This window comes from Chrysemys picta, chromosome 9, assembly GCF_011386835.1.
Source record: "Chrysemys picta bellii isolate R12L10 chromosome 9, ASM1138683v2, whole genome shotgun sequence".
In the NCBI taxonomy this organism is placed as follows: domain Eukaryota; kingdom Metazoa; phylum Chordata; order Testudines; family Emydidae; genus Chrysemys; species Chrysemys picta.
In genome coordinates this window covers 82916895-82944754 of record NC_088799.1, presented here as the reverse complement: position 1 = coordinate 82944754, position 27860 = coordinate 82916895, and the positions used below count along the sequence as shown (strand labels likewise).

Here is a 27860-nt window from a genome sequence, read left to right as displayed (position 1 = left end):
GAGAGCCTGGTCACTTGGGACTTTGAGAACTAGACTCAACAGTGTATTAGGGAACAACCCTGCATTGGTCTGGCAACTGACTGACAAAGAGAAGGGTGAGAGGAAAAAAACAGATAAAGAAAGCAAGCAGTTATTTCTACATACGCCATGTGGAAAACAGTTGTTTAAAATGATTAACACCCGAGAACAATGCATCATCTCTGTCAAAAACCTGGTCCCCTTTTTTTCCCTCAGAAAGGCAATAACAACTCCTACAATGTCGAACTGGTAAGCGGTAATACTTTGCTCATTTCCAGAAAGAATGCATTCTCTAAATATCTCCTGGGAGGCTTTGAACAAAATATTGCAGCCCCCGTTCTCCTCCCTCCTCTATCTGTTTGCTGCATGTGCATCAAAGGCCTTCGTTTCCACCTTAGTGCACATATACTGTAGCTATTTCTGTGCAGGAGTGACGTGCGTTTGTTTGCATAACTGGGTTCCCGCCTCCTGATCTGCCACTCTAATAGGTTGCAAAATAATAGCTGGAAAATGTCTGACTCCTTATAAAGTTCAACTCCCCTTCTAGCCTAGAGCAGGAAAAAAAAATTAAGCTCTCTGCAAAGTGGCTTGTAACACAGGATGTAAGGCAGCAGCACATCACTGATTATCAATGGGGTTGTGAGGATTTTTTTTTTTTTTTTTTTTTTTTTTTTTAAGCTCTCTGTTTTTACTGAAGGGAGCGTCAGAAAAAATAAGAGGTCTCCAGCAAGGTGATCGCTTCACACAGCAGACACTTATGTGCTGGAGCCTGGTCCAATCCGAACCTCGTCTGCCTTCTGACAATCCACATCAGCCTTAAAACACCATCCACAGCAATGGGAAATTCATCAGTGTCCACTAAAGACTTTGTGACAAAGAATTGTCACATAGAGTGGAAGAGGCTGTGTTTGCGTGGATGGCTCTCTCAACACTCAAACCTAGTAGCTGAAGCTATAGACCCTCCAAGCAATCCCTAGTATTTTTCCAGCACAAAGATTAAAGCGAGGTAGTGCAGAAGAGACAAAGAATGGAGCTAGAGAGTGAGGGGGGGGGACACCACTACATGTGTCTCAGTGGATCAGACCATTGGTCTATTTAGCCCAGCAGCAGCCAACACCAGACACAGCAGGGGAAGGTGAACCACCCCTTCTCCCAAGCAACTTCACAAATGTGAAATACTGGAGGTTGGGAGGGAAAAATTCCTTCCTGACCCTAGGACCATCCATTTATGTCCAAGGCATGAGCATTAGCTACTTTTATCTCAGTGCATCCTTAATGAAAAATGGGCCAAACGTTCATGTTCTTACTCAGTCCTTACCCAAAGCTTGGGCTTCAGTGAGAGCATGGTGTGAATAAGGACCTAATGAACTGGGCCTGGGTTATTACTGTTCATCACGTTATTTTGTTCTTTTACCAGCCAAGCCTGGTGACCTCACATAACTAGGTCCTGTGGCAGAGAATTCCCCTAGCCATATCAAGTAGCATTTCCTTCTCTTGATGCTAAATCTGATCCATACTGGGAATTTGCATCGGCAGAGCTACGTCTCTCAGAGATGTGAAAAACCAACACCTTCTTGGAGAGATGAAGCTATGACAACCTAACTCCTAGTGTAAACAGTGCTAGATCAATGGCACAATTCTGTCGACCTAGCTGCTGCCTCTCAGGGAGGTGGGTTATCTATGCCAACAAGAATACTCCTCCGATCGGCGCAGATAGCGTTTACACTGAAGTGCTACCACAGCGCTGCTCAGCATGGCAGCTGTACCGCTTTAGTGGTTTAAGTATAAACATATCCTACATGTTGCTAATTCCATCAGGTGAGGTCTTTGTTCCTACTGTCATGGAGAGTGTGAAAAGGAGACTGGGTACAAAGTGATTCACTGCTATGCCCTTGAGATGTTCCACCTCTTTCTTCCTCCCTCCTGCCTGCCCACCTCCACCCATCCCCTGCACACAAAATTAAAAGGACTCATCAAGGTTTCACTTCAGTTCATGCTTAGGGTTTAGTGACACGGCATTGTCAGTGGATTCAAGAACGCTACCAGCTAATGTCATGTCCGCAAGGCCCTTATCAAATCCACTGTCAGTAGGGTCTCCAGAGATGCACAAGGCAGGGATTAATTCCACACCAAGAAAGAACTAACTGCTCTAAGCGCTAGACTGTCAGTCGATAGGAGGAGGTTCTGGAAGTGCTTTGATCTTACACTGCATCGTGACACAATGCTCTCATGCTTTTTACTTACAATTTTGGTCATCTGATTACACTGTAGTGTAGTAACAAGGAAATTAGGCATCTTGTGCCCATATTATGCAATTACAGGGAAAACTACACAGTGACATACTGCTCAGTAGTTCTGAGGGAGAGAGCAATAGTATGCTAGCTCTCCAAAGAAAACACCTGCTTCTTAATCATTTTCACTGCAGTTCAGGGTGTTGATGTGGATTTGAAAGCCTTCTCTTGCCTGGGACCAGCTTTCCTATATCATCAGGAGAGCTGAAGTCAGCTAGCCAACAGTCCCTATATTTGACTATCTGGGAGCCAATGGCAAATCCATGACACAAGCATTTTCCTTTGGCATTGTCCCATTTCTGTTCAGTGCCATCAACGGCACCATTTTCATTACCATGGACGACAGAGCTGACCAGGTCTCTTCCAGTGGGAAATCTTTAAAAAGTTTTGGTTGGCCCCAAGCAGCCATTTCTAAACTTTTAAATGGTTCCAACCCCTGGCAAAGAAGACTCAAGATGGTTCCCAACTCCTCACTGCAAAGAATAGTTAGCCAAGAGGTCAGGAATACATTTGGAAAAGGCACTTAACATTTCAGGTTGGCCTAGCAGCTAGTGGCTGGAGTAGCAGGGAACAGAATATCAATAGATCAGTGAATTGTCAACCACATTCGCAGCTCAATTTTTCTTTTAATTTATTCATTTGCATTGCTAGGACAAGTGAGGGCGTTGTCTAGCTCTAGTCTGCCTAAGTAAAGAACAGTTACAGAGAGGCAACCAGTCGTCCAGCCATCGCTGGGAACATATCTGAAGCAACACTGCTTGCTATTCAGTTCAGTCATTTCCCATCATTATGCTAGCATTGACTTCAGCTTGCCACTTTCCCATACAAATATGTCAGAGATCAAGTACATTTGCAGCATGTCAAGCCCCCTTCAGAAGCCAACCACATACTTCAACCTCGTCTCAATGGGGGCCTGCTTATTCCCCATTCGAAGGACGAAGTCACCTGAAAGTTTATATTTAAATCAATAAAGAGCAAAACGATATTCAAAATGCAGAGAATATTGATTGAGGTTATTTGTTGCTGGCTCCAGAAGGTTTTTGTGGGAGGGAAAGGGGAATCAGTTAGTACTAAGGCTATCTTTGTTTTCTGGGAACCTACTTCGCTTGGCATCCAGGTCTCTATGCCTCCCCAAGCACAAACTTGCATTTGACTTGGGAATTATTTCAACTCTCACTAATTGTTTTGCTTGAGCTCTTCTTGATCGCTTACCAAATCAGAGAGAGCAGCAGAGAACTTCATTTGCGGGGCGCCCACAGTTTGGTGACATCAAGCAAAGCAACAAGTCACCAGATGCTCAAAGACCACACTGAATTCCCATGTAGATTTTCATAAACATGTTTTATCAGGAATAGACACAGCACCATACTACTTGCCCATCCTCACATTTTCCTCACTGGGGTGAAATTCATTCTTGAGCAAGGAGCAGCTCAAGGCTTATGTACCACTTAAGTCCCATCGAAACCTTTCAGAATAGGTCTTCAATAGTGCCTAGGCCTTGTACTGGTGCTGGGAAGATGGGGGGACTTTCACCCAAGATGAACAGAAATCATCAATCCATGATGGCTGGGTATTGCAGGGTAATGAAGAGGAAGAACATTCAGGAATTTATCCAAGACTCAAATCCAGAGTCCCAGTCATGTCACTGGCCCAATCACGTCACTCCTCCTCCCCACCAATAAGTACCTCCCTTGACCCATGCCAAAGGATTCGGGCAATTATGACAGCCGCCTACCAATTGGTTCTTCCTGCTTGCTTCTGCAGCTCTCTCCTGAACTCATCTCCCTGGAGCTGTTTGAGCCGATGGACATTAATGCAGCATGACAGCTTGAAACGGTTTTGCTTTCCCTTAAATCCTCACAACTCCTGTCAACAAGGCTGCTTGGAAGCATTTTCTTGCATCATGATGAAGGTGCCCAGGTGATATTTGCTGCTGGCAAAAGCTAAAGGATGGCACTGGATTGCAATAGGCCATTATTTAGTCTCTAACAACCCTGATGACTCCAAAGATTTTTGGACAACACAACAATACAGACTCCTAGAAATTATTGATGGGAAAAAAACAGTTGGGGAATTAAGAGAGATACAGGCTGGGTGAGGTAATATCTTTTATTGGACCAACTTCTGTTGGTGAGACAGACAAGCTTTCCAGCTCCCCAGAGTTCTTCTCCAGGTCTGGGAAAGGTACTCACAGTATCACAGCTACATACAGGGTGGAACAGACTGATAAACAAAACAGGTTTCAGAGTAGCAGCCATGTTAGTCTGTATCCGCAAAAAGAACAGGAGTACTTGTGGCACCTTAGAGATTAACAAATTTATTAGAGCAAAAGCTTTCGTGGGCTACAGCCCACTTCTTCGGATGCAACGAAAGCTTTTGCTCTAATAAATTTGTTAGTCTCTAAGGTGCCACAAGTACTCCTGTTCTATAAACAAAACAGTTAACATGTGTTGCAAGGGACTATTATAAATGAAGGAGGCCATTAACACCTCTGCAAGGTGTTAATTAATTAATTAATTGGGGAATTATTCCATCCCTGGGGGACAACAGGAGGATTGTTGCCTGTTCATTTATAAATCAGGCAAGTGGAACTGTCATTGCTTCATTTAGGAGATTATTTCAGGCTGTTTGATTTTACCATAAAGGAAAGTTTCTCTGATATTCATTCCAAGTTTTCCTTTGCCGTTTCATCACATTGATCTTGATATGCACTCCTTCTGCAGTGTTAACATCCTTTAAATACTTGACAATACATATTTGATAGGCCAAGACCAATCCTGCTGTAAAGCCACATTATACATCTCTGGCATTATCCCCTGGTTCAAGTTAGAACTGTGCAAAACATGGACATTGTGTGGGGTGAGCACTCAACCCAAGTCACAATTTCAGCTTCAGAGTTAAACGCAACCAAAACTGCTAATTCTCACCTGGTGAAACAACAAGTTTTCACAGGCTTTGTGCCACGGTTCCAGCGAGAGATCCTTTAAGATTTGGACCACATTCCTGACATTTGTCAAACCTGACCTGAGGTTTTAGTCTGTAACAGATCCTTCAAGTCAGATGAATTTCATCGGGTTTGAGGGAGGTGTGAGGGGATGGTTACAAAACCTCCCCTCAAGAAGAAGCACCTTAATAAATCCTTGGTCTTATCACTGTGCTGCATACTGTGTCCCCTCAGAGCTTCAGTACAACAGCAGGGATAGACCTAGGTCCTTCTGCTCCAAAAAGAGATAGACCTGTTGTATTAATTTTGATGGAATAGAGGGGCCCAAATAGGTTAATATAACCCAGTCAAGCATCAGGGGGTAGCCGTGTTAGTCTGTATCCACAAAAACAACAAGGAGTCCGGTGGCACCTTAAAGACTAACAGATTTATTTGGGCATAAGCTTTCGGGGGATCCATGCATCTGAAAAAGTGGGTTTTTTACCCACGAAAGCTTATGCCCAAATAAATCTGTTAGTCTTTAAGGTGCCACTGGACTCCTTGTTGTTTTTATAAACCTGTCAGTGTCCAACATTAAACAATGTTAAACAAGGCTCAGGGTTTGGTATACAAAGACCTCAGCCTGCTTAGAACCATGGCAATCACACCATTAAAAATCCTTTTAACCTTTTACTAAAGATGCCAAAATGAAAGAAAAACAGTTAAAGCATTTGAAATGTAAAGTGGAAAGTCAGGCTTTCATTTTAACAACATCCCTTGTCCCCTTTCCCTTTAGCTGGAGAGAGTTTTAGAAGGAAACCCCCCCTTGACTTGACAGTCTCTTAGGTGGTACCAAAGATGGCAATAACTGTCTTTTGGGTAAAAGAAAGGAAGCTAGCTAAGCTGGGCTGGAGCTATTGTTCCCAGCAAACAGTGCAGGTGGCAGCCATACTGGTGAAGCTCACGCCAGTAGCTTCTGTCTGTTCTTCCATAGTCTCCACCCAAAGCCTCTTTCTTCAAGGACCCACAAACGGTTGACGGCTGGTACAGCCCATCCCCTAATTATTGCATCCACCAGTTAGGCCTAATATCTGACAAAGCAATTTTGGTTAATTAATTTCCGGTTCTATAGTTTCTGTTTTTACCAAGAATGATTTCAACGTATGTTTCAAGAACTATCAACATGGCCTTTTGGTTTAGACTAATTTTGTCTGGTTCTCTTTCACCTGTTTATAACATTCATTATTGAAAGCAACATGACCTACTTTCCATCAACATCTGTTATTGTAGGTTATTGTAACATCTTATAAAACTTTTATATACTTTTTATAACTGAGCTCACAATTAGGGTAAATTTGTTGACCCAATTATCACCACAGGCCTCTACCACTAAAGCCCAAGGAGGATCTCCCTTAGTTATCAGGCCTATGACACACCATTAAGCAATACAGATTCCATCCACCAGAGGACACTGGTGTGCATACATGCATATTCTAGACAGCTCACTATGATGTCTTTTGATCACAGTGCCTGATCCCATGATGTATTCTACAGACATAATTACCACTGGTTTCTGCAGCATTTGAGAGATCTCAGAATCTTAACAGCCACAGGAGAAGGGACCTTGAAGCTGTGACTTGTGAATATTTGTAATTTCGCCTGTCCCCCCAAATTGAATTCTCTCTTTAGTTAAACCCAGGTGTAATTACAGTGGCCTTGAGCTACCAAAATAGCTGTTGCTTAGTACTACAATAGCATTTGTCAGAATGTTTACACAGAGATTTTCATGCTACACCTAATGCAGAGTTTGGTTTACCGAGAACAGTGTGCTGGGAAAGCGCAAAGCACACAGAGCATACATTGCTGCCAAGCAAAGTGCCAGCAGGGTTTATAATATAGCCTCTTTCATACAAACCATATCCCAGAGCGAAACAACCCAGTGACAGAGTTAAATAATGAATTACAGCACAAGCAAAGAGAAACCAAGAGGTGTAAATGAGAAAGAAAAGACCCTTTCTCAGCTGAAATTGGATGAGATTGTGTGCTAATAAGCAGGTGATGCCCAGAAAGGCCATTCCAGGAGCTGGGAGCTGCAGGGGACAATGCTCTCATACCAGAGGTAAGATTTTGGGAAGCAGAGAGAAAGGAGATTTTGCTTTCAACTACATGAGGGCTGATTATACAAGATCATCATAAGCCACATACTTATGGTCTGGCAGCAGACAGTTCCATCTGCAGTTTCTCAGGGAGCACCCAACTTTCTAAAGTATTATGAAGGCTATCACCTGGAGGCCAAGAACTTCTTGATTCAAGCATTGAAATGCAAATATCTCTTCTCTACAGTCCAGAACAACCAGGAATCCACAGTTCAAGACCAACTGCCTCTCCATTTCAAGCCACTCACTTGATCGTTGTCTACCCCTAGCGGTTTTGGGGAACTCTCCCACCATTGCATTATCATTGAGGCCTGATCTACACTACACAGTTAGGTCGACGAAAGCTGTTTTACCTCAACCTAGCTGCAGAAGTGTCTTCACTTAAATTTGGCTTCTGCCAACATCAGTGCCTCTCTATGCCGATTTAGTAACACCACCTCCCCAAGCAGCGTGGAGTCATGGTCAATGTAGTTAGGTTGACACAGTGTCAGTGTAGACACTGAGTTGCTTATGTCAGCTGTTATTGGCCTTCAGGAGGCTAACTACACTGCCCGACATTGACAATACAATTGATACAAGCGCTCCTGGTGAGGACGTGCACCGCCAACACAAGGAGCCAAGCTTGCGCGCACACACACACACACACAGCGATTTAGTAACTGCGGTGGCTGTATGCCGATGTAAGTTAGGTCGACATCATTTTGTAGTGTAGACGTAGCCTGAGACAGCTCCATCAGCACGCCATTAGTGGAAGCCCTCGAGCAGACAAGGCCCAGGCTCCACCCCAGTGCCATCCATCACTGCTCTACACAGAAACCCAATGCTTTGTTAGAAATAACTTTTAAGAGAGACAAAATGCCCTGAGCAGGATAAACATTCAGACACTGTTGTCCAGCTGGTAGAAGCAATCAGTAGGTAGTGTAGTTGGAATTACACCCCTCTCGGCCATCAGTTTGTAAATTCAGGGTAAGGGTGGTCCATTCACAGCTAGTTTGGGGATGAGCAAGTTCACTGCAAGCCACATATATTCATACAGTGTATCTCGCACTCTGCTCAGTTCATATGCCACCATGGATTGGAAGCATTAGCCCTTAGATCCCTAGAAGGCTGCACAATTTTACAGTTTCACTGCTCACCAGGGACTTTAGAACTGCTCTCTCCACAGGCATATGTATGGTGGGCATTCAACAGCAGCCGAGTTAACCATTCATGGAGTTCAGTGTTAGTTATGTCAAGGTCCATCAAGTTAGGTTTACTGACGACTACCCCACCTCCTGTGCGATCTAGTGATGTCACACGACGCTATGCACACTACATGTATGCACACACAAATGGGTCTTGCAGAACTGGAAAGCAAAATATAGTCACGGATACATTTAGGAAGCTCCTGGAGTTGAATGAGAAAGAGGGTACTGGGGAAACCATACAAACGTCTTAAAACTGTGGCAAATAGTACTTCATAATAGGTTTAACAAGTGATAATGTAAACCACAGAAAAAAATATACAAAGCAGACATTCCCTGGCTGCAAAATGATTGAATATTTAGAGCCAGGGAAGAGAGAGATTAGAGAGGATACATTTTCCTGGCTTTCCTCCACGCATACAAATAAATCTCTGAGTGCATTGGTGCACTGATATTTAAACTAATTAGCACAGACAAATCCATGGGACTCCATGCTTTTCTGTCAGCCTAGTCATATGGACAGAAGGCGATCGACTATCATCATGATTAGCTACAGCTCCCGTGTCAAAATGCAGCAGTTAATGATCTATTCTCCCTGAAATTAGTAAGGCAAGAGAAATACGGTGTGGGACACATTTCAAACAGTAAACAGAAAAGATCTCCACAAAATGAAATGCTCACTCAGCACTGCACTAGGAGATAAAAATAGAGAGCAACAGAACTGGTGTGGAATACCAAGCAGAGCTCCTGGCTATGGCTGCATGGTGTCACTGGGAGAAAACCCAGATCAACCCTCCCTTCATTCCGTTCTCCTGGAGAGAGCACTTGGGTTGAATTTCCTGGTATAGAATTAACTTTGGGGAGCCTGGGATTGCTTCACATAAGGGATCTGGCTCACATGTACACCATCACTGCCATTACAGACCCCTTCCTGCCTCCAGAAATTGGTTGCTTGTCAGAGAAAAGCAAGCCTTTGTGAATATTCAACACCTTTTTGCAGCAGGTCTGCATACTCCCTGCTACTAGCACAGGGGACAAGAAAGAAACTGGCCCTAATGCAGATGGCAAGATTTCCAACTTAAATACTCACACCGCAGCTTTGCCCGGCACAAAAGATTGTGCTTTAATCCTTTTTATTAGGATGCATCACAGGCCGACAGGAAGGAGTAGGGAGCTGGGCAAGACCAGGGTACTAAAATACAGCTGGCATTACAGATTCAGGATGAAGCAGTTCCAGCAAAGGAAGGACTGACCTGAACCTGTGCCCACAGAATACAAATCTCACTAATTAGTGAAGATCCAGAAAAGTGTAGTTAAATCCCCTTGACACCCCCTTTCCTGACTGCCGGGTACAATTCAGGCAGGTGAATAGCCTTGTGGACAAGACCTGGGACTCGGAGGACCCGGGTTCCATTCCCCCCCCCCCGCCCCCGTTTCCCTGTGAGCGCCGGGGAAAGATCCTTAACACCTCCTGGGTCTTGTTTGCTCACCCCATCCTCACCTGAGAGGTGAGAGACCCCCTGTTCCAGTCCCCACTCTGCGAGAGGGGGAGAAAGGATTTGAACGGGGTCTAAATGCTGGGGATGTTCTCAGTCCCTCCTGTTACAGCTGTTCCACTGTGGATAAATAATTAAAGAGTGGCTGGAGCAGGACTAGACTCTGGGTCTCCCACATCCAAGGAGAGTCATCTAACCACAGGGCTAAGAATTATAAGATGGCCGCTAACAACTTCTCTGGCCAGATTTTAAATGGGACCTGACCCATTAGGCAGCCTTGCACACACCTACCGGATCAGGCCCCACATGTGAGACAGGCACTCCTCCACCTTATCCTCTCCCGCCGGTCCGGGGATTGCTCTGAGGCTAGGCAGGAGATAGGCGTCTGGCCACCTAGAAGGAGGCAGCAGTGCACATGCACATGCCCTAACGCAAAAATCCTCGGTGTCGAGGGAACTTTTACACTGACAGTTTGGCACTGAGTGAATTTAGGCACCTACAGACTTTGACAGCAGTTCTGTGGATTGCAGTGAAGCCTAAAACTGAGACTTAGGTGCCTAAGTCGGGGTTTAGCCACCTAAATACCTGTGTGGATCAAGCCCAACAAGCCTTTCCTACCCCAGCCTGGAGTTCTGAGTGATTCCAGCCTTACAAACATTCCCCTTGCCACGGCAGTGCATGGGGGGTGGGGGGGGTACTGGGCGCTCTGGGGAAAGGACACCTGAAGCTAGGTAGGGAGTGGGGAGGAGGGGGAAAGCCAACTCATCTTCTGTCCCCACCAGCAGCCGCCGCCTCCTCTGCCTGTTCTTTCCCTGCACAGACACAACAGAGGGAGCAAGGAGAGGGGAGGCTGCTTGGCTGCTGGGAGTAGCAACTAGAAGGGCATCCCTACAGATGCACAAGGATCCAGACAGGTTGCCAGACGCGTGTGTGACACGTGGCAGCCTTGTGAATGGGAGCGTGTTCACTGACTTCAGTCGGCTTTGGACAAGGCACTTAGCACTTAACTGGCTTATAACCCAGAGGTAAGAGAGGTCATTCCCCTGCCCAAACGACACACTCAGTGTTTTTAAAATGCAGAGAAGTGCAGCCCTATTTTCAAAAACCTGCACTTTGCACACAGCAGCCTCTTGGGGTTCCGGGGCCACCGCTCACTATCAGCACTGTGCCCTCGACGGCCTGCAGTGACATTCATTAATTTTTCTGGCACTGCCCTCGTTCCTCCAAGGACCAAGATAATACTGGTGCTACTAATGCCGATGTTACATTGACCTGGCCTCTTGCTCTCTAACTGAAAAACTGCCATTCACAGCATGGAAACTAGGCATAATTTCTTCCAGAACTGGGCCTGTGGTTTTGATTTACCACCTTTCCAGCCACCTGACTTTTTAAACAATCCATTTGGTCTGTGGCTGCAAATAAATGGATTGACAAGAGAGATCCAAACCCTGCAAATCTTAATTCAGATTTACAAATCTTGCCAAGATTTTCTGGCTAGCCCGGATTTGATTTTACACCCTGCAGCTCTGAGCTCAGGAGATGAGAGATGGATAGGCTTTGAAATGGTGCCATTGTGATCTGTGTTTGTAAATCCCACTCTTGCCTCCTTTAACTCAGTGGATCTGATTTATAAACCCTGATCAGCTTTTGCACACCTGGCTATTCCCTGTAACTCAGCCTAAGTGACAAGCTGCCTAATTGCAGTGATGAGCAAATCTCAGTAGGTGTTTTGATTAGCACTCTAAAGATGTTTCTCTGAGTTATCTGTGTCTCTTGGGCTAGCAGTTCTCACAACACAATATTCTGGCAGTTCTGCTTCTGACCCTGGCAGGCAGGTCTCTTTGCTCATCAAAAGGAAGTTCAAAGGTCCATTAACCTTTCCAGCACCAGAATCTCATCTTTATGTCATTCAGCTGGATGGGAAAGCTTCTTAACCAAGCTTTCCTGGACCTCAGAAATGTTTTTTGCATGACTCGAGATGAAAGTTTAGGGGCAGGGTGCTGAGTTTTTCATTTTAATCCACTTTCGGCATGGCTCTCTAGTTACCTACCAGAAACAGGGCTGTTTCCTCAGATTGTTTGGGATACAGACTCTCTTCTTTTGAGTGTGCACAGTGCCTAGCAGAATGGGGCCCTGATCTTTGATGAGAGCCTATAAATGCTATTGCAGGACAATTAATAGTAATGTTTGGAAGAGGTATTTTTTAAAATGAGGTCTAAGTCTTCCTGGTAAATCTCTCTAACCTTCTCTGCTACGGCATGTTAGAGATAGAACTGTAGCAACAGAATCACAGTGTCACACTAGGAATGTGTATTATCACAACAGTGACAAATACCAAGGCTGCTAAATGCAGGGCTGTTCTTAATAGGTTAAGAAAGTTTGATTTATTAAACTTGGCTGACCACAGGCATGCATCATTCAGAGCCAGCTCCTGAATATGGTAATGTGGTATATCATATAATACAGCTGATGGCGTTCTCTGATAGGGCTTGAGTATCATACAACAGAATATATCGCTATCTATAACAGCAGCTCCCCATAAATATTGTTGCTCTTCTTTATTCAACACTTGGCTGGCTCCAGAGCACAGACAATAGCTCTGTTGGTGTTGGCTCATTTTATCAAGATGGCAAATTGTTAGTAGCTGGCAGTTTTGAGTCCAGTGTGCACATCACCAAGTGGCACATCCCAAGTGGCATTAATTCACTGACAGAGGTTCTGTTTGCTCCAAAATCCATCAATGCTAACTTATGTGTCAGCCAAGGGATGGATGTCACTTAATATAACCAAGAGGGGGGTTCTCCCTTTCTGTATCTCTGGTATCTGAGCATGCTCCCTCCACCGCATTCCCAGCCCCTGCTGCCCCCTGAAGAGGGCGAGGGATTCCTCCTCTGTCATGACACTGGGCCACTCAATGACAAGGATACTTGGGGGATTTACTTACCCTATGTAACTAAAAAGATCAGTGAACCTGTATGTCTACACTGCAATTAAAAACCCACGGCTGCCCTGTGCCAGCTGACTCAGGCTTGCGGGGCTCCGAGCCTGTTTCACTACACTGAGGCCTTCTGGGGTTGAGCTGCAGCCCAGGGTCTCAGACCTCACAGAATCACCTCCCACCTCGCAGAATCAGTCTGACAGCCTGGAATCACCTCTCACCTCGCAGAATCAGTCCGACAGCCCGGAATCACCTCCCACCTCGCAGAATCAGTCCGACAGCCCGGAATCACCTCTCACCTCGCAGAATCAGCCCAGAAGTCTGCACTGCAAGGAACCAGGCCCACAGCCTGAGCCCCGTGAGACCGAGTCAGCTGGCATGGACCAGCCGCGGGTTTTTAATTACAGTGTAGCCATATCCATAAAGGTCATGCCCTGTAGCTTTCACACCTGGAAATGCTGCAAGAAAATCATTTGAAACTGCAGGGTTTTGCATCAAGACCGTGAATCAGCCCTAGGTTTGTTCAAAAGCTTTTCAGTTAGTGAATCTCACAGCTGTGTATATTTCACTTGCTTTAGGTGGAAGGTGTGACAAAACTCTCACCACCAGGTAGGGTTAGTGCTGCTTGCTGCAATAATTAGAGTGGAGCTCACACCAAAACACTGAATCTAAACAACAGGTTTCTAAATTATTTAGATTATAAATTCCTTGGGACAGGGAGCTTATCTTCACACCTCTGTAACAAGTCTAGCAACTCTGGGCACCACATGAAGTTCTAATCCAGATCTGAGCTTTGTGGCTGCCTCTGTAATAGGCCAAACAGCCACAAACTATGGGAAGAAAAGAGTTTTCAGGTTTTTTGGCCCTCCAATTACAAAAATAGTTTGTCCCTCAATTGAGCCTCCCAGCCTGTACAGATTTAACAAATTAAGCCATAAAACACACACACATGAGGTAGGAAACCCTTATTATCCTAATCATAAAGACAGGGAAGTTGAAGCACAGGTAGGTGAAGTGACTTGACCAAAGTCACATAGTGAGTTCATGTCAGAGTCAGGGATAGAACAGAGCTGTGTCCTAACGCCCACCTCTGTGCTTTTACTACCAGCTCATGCTTCTATTCTTGATTTGTGTGTATTCGTAACCTGGCAGAGACTTTCAGCTCCATGTACACTCTGCATCCAATTAATGCCAAAGATATGCTGTCTAGCAACGTGGAAGGATCTCCTTACAGAATTACCCCTCTGGGAAGAGATTGTAATCCCAAGGGATGTGAGCAGAAATTAAGGGTTGACCATCTTGATCTGACTCTTGGTTAAATGAATGTGATTCTTCTCTGTGGATTATATTTCAGCCTACTAAATAGAGAAGTAATTGAAGGTGGCAGTCAAGGCACAAAGCTAACAGGTTTCAGAGTGGTAGCCGTGTTAGTCTGTATCAGCAAAAACAACGAGGAGTCCTTGTGGCACCTTAGAGACTAACAAATTTATTTGGGCATAAGCTTTTGTGGGTTAACAGTGACTCCTAAATGCCAATAACCCTTCCCTGCGTGTGTTCAGTGAAAGCTGCAGAACCCATCCAAAACAAGGAAATCAGAGTAGTCAACATAAGTTATCACCAGTGAACCATTTCTATCACGAACACCAGACATAAAGCAGCAGGGTCCTCTTTAAAGATCATGTTTCATAAAGGCAGCTGATCAGATAAAGAAGGGCAATTACGTAAAGGCATAATAAAATTGTACAGACACAGCAGGGAGACAGCAGTGGCAGCAGCTATGGGGAAAATAGCAACAGGCAACACGCAAGAGTGGGCTCAGTTTGGATCAGTACTCAAGTATTCAGCTATTTACCCAAACACCTGAACTTCTGGGTGTAAAGAATTCATGTGTTGTGACAGCAGACGTAACTGGGGCACTCAGACTAGTACCCAAAGCTTTCATGACTCTATAGGCAAACACTAGTACAAGGTTGCTTTATCCTCTTTTGGGGCCCTGCCACTACAGGTCAACATCTCCCTCACACTCTCTCTCAAAATCTGGGCTGGAAATATCGTGAAAACAGGGTCCCTTGTAAATGGTCAGTACTGTAATTCCCTCCTTGGTCCCACTGGGAAATCTAGTGTTCATGGGTGCTGGCCCATCCTTTGCTCACCCCACTGCAAAAGAAAGCCCTTAGAGTGGTAAATTAACTCTTTTTTTGCTTGTTTTCCAAAAGCTCTTCTTTGCTGCGGTCATCCACATGAGCATCATGCTGAAATCAGTGAGACATCAGAGTACACACAGTACAATCAGCAATACAGCAATGGAAGTGCATCCTGCCTGAACACAGCAGAAAGCTCGTGGAGGAAAGCTCCAGCTTTCCTACTCCCCACCATGGCAAACATAAGCAAGAACCAGATTGATTCTGGTCCTAAATTGATTTGCTTACATATTGTCTAAAGCTATTTCTGAGTCTCCCATCTGATCAGCAAAAAGCAGCTTCCCCTCCCCACACCAGCTGGGAAATCATTCAATGTACAGTACATAGAGGATTAGCAATGTAGCTGGCTCATGATTAAGGCAAACCAAGACCCTCTCATGAGATGTGCTGGCCACCTTCAGCTCCCAATGAAGGGCTTCCTCCCAGAGCCAGGCTCAGGAAAGACAAGTGTCACAAAGAGTATCATGTAGTGAACCTGACTCCCAGAAAGCAAAGACATAGCATGAGGCAGCTCCCAAGAGAATTCTGAGCCTGGAGATGCGGTGATATGCAGATCGGGGAATGCTGGCACAGTTCTTTGCTAATTTTCTTTGATAGGTGCCTACAACTTTCTAGCTCCAAGACAAAGATCCAGACTAGTCCTCACAACCCCAGTGGGTTTCGCTAGTGAGTTTGGAGATTACACTGTCAAAAGGAAAAGCATCTGGATGTCATCTGTATTTGCAAAACACTTTGGAAAGAATAGACACATAAATATGTCACAGAGATAGCGACAATAATGAATCCAAAGGACATACGGTAATAAAACTACAGACAATTTGAAATTACACAGTTTCCCCCCATCTGCGAGGAATATTCAGCCAAAAGGAAGGGAGGGCCCAGGCCCCGTGTTAGGTTGTAATGCCTCTGATTTATATCTGATGGGAACTAAACTGGGCAAAAAAGGTTAATGCTACAATCTTTATATTGCCATAAAATAATCCACACTAATTACAAAAAAAAAATCTGCTGCTACAGAAACTGTGTTCTGGATTCTGGAAGCTTTTACTAAAGCATATTGTCAGATTATAAGGCTAAGTACGCACCAGACAAATGCCAGCACTAGAGCAGGTAAAAACGTATTTCAAACAATGCCTTACTTTATTGACTAGCAGCTGTTCAGCTCCAGGCTTCAGGGGCTTCCATCTACTTCCACCATTCCTGCCATCTCTGCGTACCTCCAGAGTCTTTGAACCCAGGTCATTCTCAGCTGCAGGACAAAATCCACACAAAAAGGAATTAAAGGATAAACACCATGTTCTGGCTCAGTCTGTGGGGTGAGGGCTGTTTTGAATGAAAGAAACAAGACAGTGTGAAAATACTCCTTCAAGCTTTACTTTTTTCTAAAAAAAATAAAAAAGTAGAAAATTTATTTCAGTGCCTAATTCATACTCTTGAGATGGAAGAAAAGTATCCTAATTTGGATGCTGTGGAAATTCAGACATCACTTAAGAGCTCAGGCCCAAATTCAGTTCTGGCCTAGGCAGGTAGGGGCAGACACGCTGGATCACAGGCCAGGATGCTATTCCACAAGCACAGGAAGAATATAATCTGAATACATTGTTATTAAAGGTCTGGTATCTCAAGGACCGTAAGTTCTAAAACACTTATACATCTTTGGAAATCTGGGGTTCCCAGCCTTGGTGGTCTGCAACATGAGACACCTTGAAGTGGTAACTGCTCCTTTAATCTACGCAAATCAAGAACAGGCCATTAAAAGGCCGAGTACCAGAGAAGCCAGGATGTTTTCATCATCCCAAGCATCCTAGGCCAGTCCACCCATGGAAACAATTGCACTTCAATGGATTTGCACCCACTTACACCAAGTCTGAACTTGGCCCTATAGACAACTGAGCACCCCCTGAGGATTCTATACCTGAAGGTGCAGCTGGCTATTAAGGAGATACAAATGAACTAGGAGGAGATGATTTAAGCATAACTTACCTTTTATTAAATTCAGCTATATTGTTCTAATCAACCATGAACCCAGCTCTTCCTCCCAACCCACACCCGATGGGTATGGCACAGTTCTGGGCAGAAGCCTTTGCTCTAGTTTAGAGAGGTCTATTTCCCTCTCAGATTGCCCATGATTTGGTTTGAATCACTTCCGCCAGTCCACCCTTCACACAATGCTTGCCTGGAGTGATATCCATGGGGAGAGATGAGCTGTAGAAAGGCACCACACGTAGGTCTGCAGCTGCTGCTAATGCAGGCTCCTGAGTCAGCAGGCCACACGTGGCTTGAGCAGAGCACAGACAGCGTGCGTGCCTGAGTGTTCATTCGCTTCCCCTGGGGTCTGTCAGCCCTTTCAGGAAGGAAAGAGCTGAATTCCGGAAAATTTGCCTGAGAGTTGTATAACACTGATTTCCCTCTTTCCAATCCACCCCTAAGTCCAGACAGCAGTTGCACTCAATGCTAACCTAGGATGGCTGTATGACTCAGGGATGGGCCCAAACCAAAATCCCAGATCTAAAATATCAGCTCCAGACTGTGAAACTGGCCAGTGACAGGATGAGCTGAAACCCTGTATCCAAGTACTCCTGAGCTTTGGGAAAGTGGAGATACAAGCCTGGATCTGAACTCTGCAGATCAATTTCACCTCTACCTTACAATGGCTCTATGTGCAGTGGGTAGCGATACAGTTTGGAAGCTAACAGCATCTGGCAGACAGAATCAGCTAGACCTTATAATACAAGTTTTAGCTATGAACTGCTCCCCATGCAGACAGGATCCTTCCAATGGCAAGCCTGGAGGTGTGGTTTACTCTATAGCACATTAAATGAAGACCTACTGACTACTGATCCTATACATCTCTTATCATACTACCTTGCTGTGCTTCTACTGTGCCATTCATGTGAGGATCTCAGAGTACTTCATAATCGTTCAGGGGCATTAAAACATGGCATTTTGTTCTGATTCCCAGTGATAAGCTAACCATGAAATTCATACCCATGGATCCAATCCCACACCCAACTGAAGTTTTGCTCCAGATCAGGATCCAGACTTGGAGATGATTAGATCTGGGGTTCTGTCTCAGACCCATCTCTAGTTATGGAATTGCATTCAGGGCTGCTTGGACAGGGAACCTGATTTTCTTCCAGCATTACTGGGAGAGAGAGAGAGAGAGAGAGAGATTGCACTGAAACCTATTTCCTAAATGCAGTACTGACATAGTCAGCCTGCTATTATTTTTAGCAGTGCATGTTTCTCTTTCTAGTCTCTCAAACAAACAAAAAACAAACCAAGCTGCAGTGTGAGGACTAATTATAACTAAAGGATGATACAAGACTAAAGAGGCAACATGCAGATTCTGTAACACTTGCATTCTTAATAAGGCTTATCCACTTCCACCCACACACTAGAAACGTATCAGTACAGAATAACATTCATTTTAGTAAGCAGCTGCTTCACCCTTTCACCACTGGTGCTTCTCATACCTGCTGTGCTGCCACCATCCATTAACACTTGGTTTCAATGAGTGGCATATTTGGATGTATCTACATGGCTGGGATTCTTGACCTGGACATACCAAGAACAAGAAATCCTAATGTTCAGGTATTAGTAATATTGACCCCTTAGGAAAGAACCTCCATACTCTATATGTCATTCTTCCTAATCAGGGAGATTGGACATTGAAGACACCTATTAGATCATCAGCTCATCTCCCTGCAGTACATTCTCTCATGGAAGTAGATGACAGGGGATGGATACTCGATGATGGCCTGTTCTGTTCGTTCCCTCTGAAGCAGCGGCCTTGGCCACTGTTGGAAAACAGGATACTGGGCTAGATGAACCATTGATCTGACCCACTATGGCCATTCTTATGTTTTCTCCAGAGTAGTTTGGAGATAGAACTTGTACCAATTTCCTTGGCCAACTATTTCACAGCATACTAGATTGTACTCAGGTTTCTGATATTCTCTTCCCTCTTGATCAGAAAGAAGATCCAGATTGGAAAAAAGCTTTTCCTTCTGATGTCACATTCCGAAACAAACCTCCCATCTGGATCTCTGAGAAAATTTAGCTAATCATTCATCTTCTCAAATGGCAATATTTACAAAGAGACTACTAAATTACACAAAACTGTCCAGGACACAGAACTGGGAAGAAATCACCATGTACAGCAAATGAGGTGAAAACCCAAATCACAGGTTGCTAAAAGGTTTTTACACTTCAGAGCACCATCCATCTCCCTGTTGGGTAATGAAAATCTGGGGACAGGAATTAAAGAGGGTAAAGACCCATTATTTGCAATACACATGAAGATCCTAATTCATCAGGGTTAAACTCTCTACAGCTTGTGGCTATGGCAACCTGTTCCCCCAAGTTCCAGATTTATAACGAATACAGATGTAATTCCAGACCATCTCTCCTAGTCCCTAGCCCAATGCTTCCCTTGCTGCTTTGGTTGAAAGGCAAGTCTGAGGGTACGTCTTCACTACCCGCCGTTTCGGCAGGTAGCAATCGATTTATCCGGGATCGATATATTGCATCTCGTTAAGACGTGATTATCGATCCCCGAACGTGCTCACCGTAGACTCCAGAACTCCACCAGAGCGAGCAGCGGTAGTGCAGTCGACGGGGGAGCCGCGGTCGTCGATCCTGCGCCGTGTGGACCCCAGGTAATTCAATCCAAGATACTTCGACTTCAGCTACGCTATTTGCGTAGCTGAAGTTGAGTATCTTGGATCGATCCCCCCCACCAGTGTAGACCAGCCCTAAGTAGTCAAATGAAAGGTGACTCACCACCAGTGCTCAGCAACATCCGCCTCCTCCAGCCCAGTTGGTCCAGCCCCATCGGAGTGCTTTGCGAAAGGGGTAAGGAGCGACATCTGTCCAACAGGATTTTGAAAGGAGGTGTTTGTGGTGATGGATGAAGAGGGTGAGACAGGGGCTGGAAAGAAAAAAATTGTGGAGTAGGAATATTATTGCCTATAGTTTGACAAAGGTCAGACTCAATTAGTGCAATGGCATGACTCATGCCTTTCTCCAAGACATTAAGCTCACTGTAATACACCCTAAATGGGCCAAACAAATCTGTGACCACTTAATTGTTTTCAATAGAAAGATTTAGACTTCCTGATCATCTCTGTATAGTATCAGCTTTCATTTCTAGTAGGTCACTAGCTTGAACTCAGATCCAGGGATAAAATTTTCAAAAAAGCATACAAGTCATTTAGGAGCATAAGTCAATGGGACATAGGCTCTTAAGTCTCTTGGGCACTTTTGAAAGTTAGACCCAAGGTCACTAGTGGTCGAATGTTGTTCCTTCCTGGTTGTACTTTGTTGGCCTACCTGAAATAAGTAGTTTGTTATCTCAGTCTAGTTCCCATATTGATGTGTCACAGTAATCACCACTACCACAATCCACATTAACTCAGAGAGGTCAATAATTGAATGGCATGGAAAGTGAACAACAATGTACTGGGACATGATTCCTCCAAAGCCGGAGGAGGCACACAGTCAGGGAGCAGTGTGAGGAGTTTGCACGGTCTCTGCGCGTGCTATGGTTAAAGAGGAAAACATCAGCTCCCAGTACTGGCTATCTTGCCTCTTACTCTATAATTTGTTTTAATTACAGATATCACTTTTTTAAAAAAAAGCACACACTCAGTTAACTTTACTAATAGCACAGAACGACACTTAAGGCTGAGAGAGCCAAAGCAGTTCCAGCAATACCCTAGCTGAGTTATTCTGAGTACTGTGGATTTTGTTACTATAACAATACCTGTATAAAAGTCAATTATCTCTCAGGTCCCCCAAACCTTACAAATACAGCTGCTTTTCTAGTCATTTGCATATTAGGTGTTTTCCAGTGCAATAAACAGAATCCTACACTTGGTCTTTGAACCGGACAGCAGGTTGCAACCTTGTTATGTATAGTAGGTATTCTTGTGGAGCAGGTACGTTCACTAAGGAGGCACAGAAGACCATGTGGGCAGGAAAGGATTCTGCACACCTAGGTGGAATTTTATTACTTTTGAGGTGCGTATGCTTGTAAAAAAGAACATTGAAAATTATCTAGACTATCCTGCCTCTTTAAGAACCAAATCCAATAGCTCTTGCCTCAGCTAAAATTAAAGTGTAGCATAGGGCTTGCTTCAGCCAAGTCAAAGCATGAATCATTGAAGGCAAGAAAAACTCACCTTGCTCCCTTCCAGACATGCTTCTGCCCCTCCCTGCAGTCCACATCTCCCCTCTAGTGTGATTGGAGGAATTAATTAATTGTTTACAGCTGGTCCAACCCTGCTACCTAAGCAAATCCCCTCTCTCATTACAGACCACCTTCTGAAGGAGAGTGTTAACCCCTTCCCTGCCAACCCCATCAAAGAGTTTGTGTCTATCTGAAGCATCTGTCATTAGCCCCTTGTCTGAGACAAGATACCAGTGATATTTACCATTACTCAGGTCTGGGTTCCAGTTCATCTTGTTCCTGTTAGAGCTGCAAAATTCAGATGTGAATACAAACTCTTCTAAATTCTGTTGAGTCTTCTGAGATAAGTTTTGGTTTGGCTTATTATAAGGATAGGGACCAATTGTGAAGTTACATTAGTAAGCATGAAATTGCAAGGGCTTCCAATCCTCATGCTTCAGGGCATAAGTTGATCACCAGATGGAATCAGGATAGAATATTTTTTCCTCTCTCTCTCTCTCTCTCTCTCTCTCACACACACACACACACACATATATACACAAAAATGGACAGTATTATATCATTAGCTGCATTATGTTCACATTACATCTTCTGAAGCATCTGTCACTGGAGTGTGTTATTCACAACACTTGTCACTGTTGTTTTCTGTCTCCCAAATGTATTTATATGGTGCCTGTCACCATCATTTCTAGTTCTGGGATCACAATTCCTATGTTCTTGCTAGAGATAATTTAGATCCAGACCCAGATTTAATCCAGTCAAAAACAGGAGTGGCTGGGAATTTGAATGTGAGGGGTTAGTTAGGATCCATCTCTAGTTCTTGACTGCACATGCCTCTGTACTCTTTCACTACGCTTAAAAATAGTATCAGAACATCTATTTCGATTGAAGGGGTCACACAGAAAGGAGTCAAAATTACAGAGGTGGTTTCCTTGAAAGTTGATTGCTAACTGCTAACATGACCCATACATTATACCCGGTGCCTGTGAAGTGCTACTGAAAACAAACAAAAAGGCTTTGCTGTTAACTAAAGCAACCATAAAGTGGCTGAGTATTCTTTGGCTGTGCCTCCACCAAAGTAATAGTGAATCCAGACAAAGAGGAAATGGCCTTTTAAGGCTAATAGGAAGAACACTATAACTTTCCCTCTCTCAAGCAGTGACTACCTTTCATTAGCTAAAGAACAATTGTCTTGAAATGGCCAAATGTGCAGTGACTATCTGAAGAATGGCTTCATTTTTTAGTTATACAATTCAAAATCAGGCTTTTATTTTTATCCTGACAAATGATGAGTCTCAGACACACTCTGTAAGTTAGGAAATCAGCAGAATTTTCTGTGGACGATGTAACAGTACCAACTGGGAGATTCACCGGTTCCAAGGGACCATTGTGATTACCTAGTTTGACCTCCTCTGCAACACAGGCCACAGAACTTCCAAAATCATTCTTAGAGCAGTTCTTTTACACCAGGGATCGGCAACCTTTGGCACGCGGCCCTCCGGAGTAAGCACTCTGGCGGGCTGGGCCGGTTTGTTTATCTGCCGTGTCCACAGGTTCGGCCAATCGCGGCTCCCATTGGCCGCGGTTCGCTGCTCCAGGCCAATGGGGGCGGCGGGAAGTGGCACAGGCTGAGGGATGTGCTGGCTGCCACTTCCCACCGCCCCCATTGGCCTGGAGCGGTGAACTGCAGCCAGTGGGAGCCGCGATTGGCCGAACCTGCAGACGCGGCGGGTAAACAAACCAGCCCGGCCCACATGCCAAAGGTTGCCGATCCCTGTTTTAGACAAACATTCAATCTTGATTTAAAAATCACCAGTGACGTAGAATCCACCATGATTATATGTAAATTGTTCCAATAGTTATTACCCTCTTTTTAGTAAGCTTTCGGGCTAGATGAGAGTTGCATCTATGTATCTTAGGTATTTACATGGCCCCCATTACCACAGTAAGTGAGTGCCTTTAATGTATTTATCCTCAAAACATTCCTGCGTTTTGACGATAAATACATTTTACAGATGGAAAGCTGAGGCAAACAGAGAATAAGTTACTTGCCCAAGGTCACGCAGGAAGACTACATCAGAATAAAGAACTGAACTTACATTCCCCAAGTCCCAGGCTAGCACGTTACCCCTGGACCACCATTCTTCTCTTGATTAGGAGACAAAATGGTAGATAAAGTAGGCTCCATTTCAAGGTACATTTACCAGCCATTCCAGCTTTCTGTATTTAATGAATGCAGGAGGACTTCCTTATAGATGAACTGGCAATAAGACTGGTTAACGGGAAGAGGTTGCAGGGAATGTGTGACATTTTATTGTTCTTTATTATTAATTATTATTATTTATAGGACAGTATGCCCAGAGACCTCAACTGGGATCAAAGCCCCAGTGAGCGGGACACTGTACAAACACATAGTATAAGACAGATTGTAAACTGTTTGGGACAGGGAACTAATTAAAAAGCCACAAGTGGTTATAACAAACTAATGTAGGGAGTAGGGAACAGCAGATCATGTGGAACATGTGGTTACATGGATTAGCCATGTGCCAACTAGCTGGCTGAGTCAAATATGTATGGATAAAGCCACCAGCCTTTACATACACTGCCAAACCTCTCACTGACAGCAAAATAACAGCATTCCCAGACAAAACACCAGTTAAAGAGAAAATAGAAGTTTTTGTCATTAAGATTTTACTAGTACCTTGTGGTTATTAAAATAAAAAAGTGTCTGAAAATCAGAACAGCTAGAGACAAATGGCCCTGCCACTAAAATGTAGCTACTACAGAATAGAACATAGCAGCCATTTGGCCCAAGCAAGATTTAAGAGAGTGGGGAAGTGAAGTATCATTTCTTGATTTGAAATATTAGTCTGAAGTTTAATCAGTGGTACTTCAGCTGCCAATGGGCCAATATTAACTGTGAGTTAGAGAGAGAACTCTGATGATCAGCTCTAGGAAATAGCCCTTCTCCTGGCTACTATGTAGTTACAGGTCTCTACAGTAATCTTTGCAACATTAAATGCCAGACAGCCAATGCAACAATAAACTAAACTGAAAAGGCCACTGTGAGAAGTTGCTGAACATTACCAGCAATTTCTTGTCAAATAGAGAAGAAGAAAATAGCAGCTTCTCCCAGTTGTGACAAGCAAATTGTACCAGCTGCTACAAAATGAAGATAAGCAAAGCTGCAAGTCTGTGGCTGAATTTAGAACTCCTGAGTCCAAGTCCTGTGCTTAATCAGCAGACTATGCACCTGCTATTCTCCTGAATGTACCAGTCCAGGCAGAACAGGCATGTGCAGAGAGAATGCCCTTCTGAGTCCCTGAATTTCTCAGGTATATCCACATGGTGTGCAGTTACTGCATGAGAAATTATATGTGCCACTCATGAATGAAAGCATCAGTTACTCTACTAGCAAATAATGTTTGCTAGCATTGCTCACACCTCAAAACGTGGACTGCTTTATGGGAGATCATTGGTCATGCTCCCCGCTAATATGGCCTGCTTTATGGGGGATCTTTAGTGGCAGTAACAATTCAAGCAACTCAATGATATTCACCAACACTAAGGTGAAGAAGGGGGCTGTTCCACCAATGACCTTCAGCAGTATCAACCACAGAACGAGGGATCACTTCATAGCAATCTGGGGCAATAGCTGCCTGTTTTATAAGAGTGGCAGGGGTCTGTGCGTGAATAATCTGTTGTGGCTCAGGCGCAGACAGCCATCTTGACACAGCACCCAAATCCTATGCTGAAGATGACCTTCCAGACAGGGCTGCAGTCTGCAAGAATCTGACTTTCACAGCTCTGGCTGCAACATGCCCCCAGAAAAAGGTAATAGAGACAACTGACTTACTTACCGGCTTACTCCATGCAGCTACAAGAATCTGCTGCTAGAAGGAATCCTTAAGGAATCCCTTTGGACTGAAAATTCAAATCAGTAGGTAGCTGGTAAAAAGTTAGTTCCTGAAAATCGAAACATACTGATTTCACCAATAGCCAGCAGAGGGCACAAAAGGATTGCAGTTAAAAGCCAGCCATGCTTTCACAGTTAAGAGCATCAGAGGGGTAGCCGTGTTAGTCTAAATCTGCAGTGATTCAGTATTGCTCCCAATACTTCTGTTAGTCTTAAAGGTGCCACAGGACCCTCTGTTGCTTTTTACAGTTAAGAGTGACACTTTCCTATTAAGTGTGGAAAAGGCTGGGCTGAAATACTCAGTACCTGGAGGTAACTGGGATTGGGGGGCGTGGGAGGGGGAAGATGTCTACAACAGAAGTGGGCGTGAAGTGGTGTTTGAAACATGAACCCAGACTGAAATTTGGTGATTGTCCCCCATATCATTCCAAAACCACAGATCTATAACACCCCTCCCTCCCTCCCAAGAACTGGATGATTAGAAATCAAGAGCTGGATTTTGCATTTTAGGCGTGTGTATCCTCTAAAGTCTAACAACCAGGCATCCTCCCTTCCCACCCAGCCACCATCTCAAACTGATGGAAGCTGGTAGAGTACATCATTACATCAAACTTGGGTATGCCTGGCTCCAGGCTGACTTCTTCCCGAAATGCTGATATTGTAGGATCAGCAATTTGGCAATGCTAGATGCTGTGAGGTCCCTCCTGGGAGCTGTGTGCTCTTTTTGGGCGAGACAATGTGGATGCTAGATTTCTTGGAATCGTAGAAATGAAGATGGCAGCTTTGGCTAGTTTGCAGGTCGAGTTTTTAAATTGTCTGAGCTCCAGAGGAACCTGACGTTCACCTTACCAGTTGTTTCTAATACTTAGCCATAAGCTTAAAATCAGGATGCAGATTTTACTCTGGCGCTGGGGTAGTTCAGCTTGTTAAGGTTATAACTAACTTTCCATTTGCAACCTGATTTTAACTCCTACTATTCTTCAAATTCCTCAAATCCTTTCTGGCTGAATGGTTTGATGTGTCCCAGGACGAGAGGAGAATTTTGAGTAGGGTCTGAGAGCAAATGGACAGGGCAAGTTTAAAGTTAACTAAAAGTCTGAAAAATAAGTAGTTTTTTACCCTTTAAAATTATTATTATTATTATTATTATTATTATTTATATTAGGGTAGCGTCTAGAGACCCTCATCAACATTAGGATCCCATTGTTCTAGACATTGTACATACACATAACAGCAGACAGTCCCTGCCCTGAAAAGCTTACAGTCTATGACAGCCAAAAAGGGAAACAGAGGCAGAGAGAGATGACTTGCCCACAGTCACACAGCACGTCAGCATTAGAGCTAGCAATAGACCCCGGTCCAGTGCCCTGTGCACTAGACTACACTGCTTTTAGCTTTCTTGGGAATGTCTGATCTCACAAAGAGCCATGTCTGGAAACTCCACGTCTGTTTTATTCATTTGTCCTCAATGAGGACCAGGGCCTTTGTATATTTTATGGAAGGTTGTTTTGCAGATATTGACTATGACTATTCAACTTCTGAGAAGTTTTCAGGATCCCTGGCAGATTTTAAGCCTCACAGGATTTATCACTTAGTCTTCACTGCGGCTGGATTCTCATCTTCCCCATCTGAACCACCACCCTAGCATCACCTGCCCATACACATGCCAAGTACTTCACCTGAAATCCAGTCCCTTCTCTGAGCAATGGAACCGCAGCCTAGAGAGGCGGGGGGATCTGCTCACAGGTGTCCAGGGGCGGTTGGATTTGTCCCTGTATCAGCAAGAGCACAGAGATCTCTACTAGTGTAACACTCCAGTTTAAGCATGTCGAGTTTGGGATTAAATATTTCCAACTGCCACTCCCTGATCGCACAATCAGGCAAATCCCCTAGATACATAAGAATATTTTGTATAGGAATTCCAGATGGGCTCTCTGCTCCCTTCGGCCCTGTGCCCACTGCTGCTGCTTTTCCAGCATCTTCCTCCTTTGCAGCTATTTTGGGCTTTCCTCTTCTGCTCCTGCTAGAACACTAGTAAGTGGTAACTGCTTCTTATTCTCTAGCCACCACCATATCCAGCTTTGGAAAACCAAGTGAAAACTGCCACCGGCCAGATATTTTCCCTTTAACCTGAATGTTCTTTTCACCAAAAGAAACATGAGCGTCCTGGACTCCTGAGGATGGACAACACATGAGTTGTTACAATTATTCTCATTATACTCCACGGGAATTCATGGGGAAGTTTCCTGCCCAGTTATCTCAAGTGCTGTATTTGATTAAGTTTGTTGGTAATGTTTGTGAGCTACAGCAGGTCAGCCATGATCAGAGGACACATCACATATCCTGTTCATGCAGCTGATCTGGGAAATCATTTAGATTTAGCTATAAGAGCCCTGAGATTAGATATAAAGATATATACATTGCACTCAGCTAGCTACTGGGTTGGGGAGATTAACGTTAGCTTGCTTGTGCAGTCCGTCATGTTTCCACATTGCCTCCTATGAACTGAACGCTGTCTGACAAGCTGTTGCCCTCTCTTCACTC

At 44.3% G+C, this 27860-nt stretch overlaps 1 protein-coding gene across 3 annotated transcripts in view; it reads right to left on the bottom strand.

Annotated features, from left to right (window-relative positions):
* ARHGEF9 (Cdc42 guanine nucleotide exchange factor 9) overlaps positions 1-27860 on the bottom strand; it is a 324587-nt gene that overhangs the window by 240724 nt on the left and 56003 nt on the right. For all 3 annotated transcript variants that reach the window (XM_065557243.1, XM_005295667.5, XM_065557244.1), the window contains 2 exons: positions 19993-20140; positions 16347-16456 (listed from right to left, as the gene is read on the bottom strand). In XM_065557243.1, coding sequence (XP_065413315.1) covers positions 16347-16456; positions 19993-20140 — 258 coding nt within the window. The remainder of the gene's footprint in view (positions 1-16346; positions 16457-19992; positions 20141-27860) is intronic.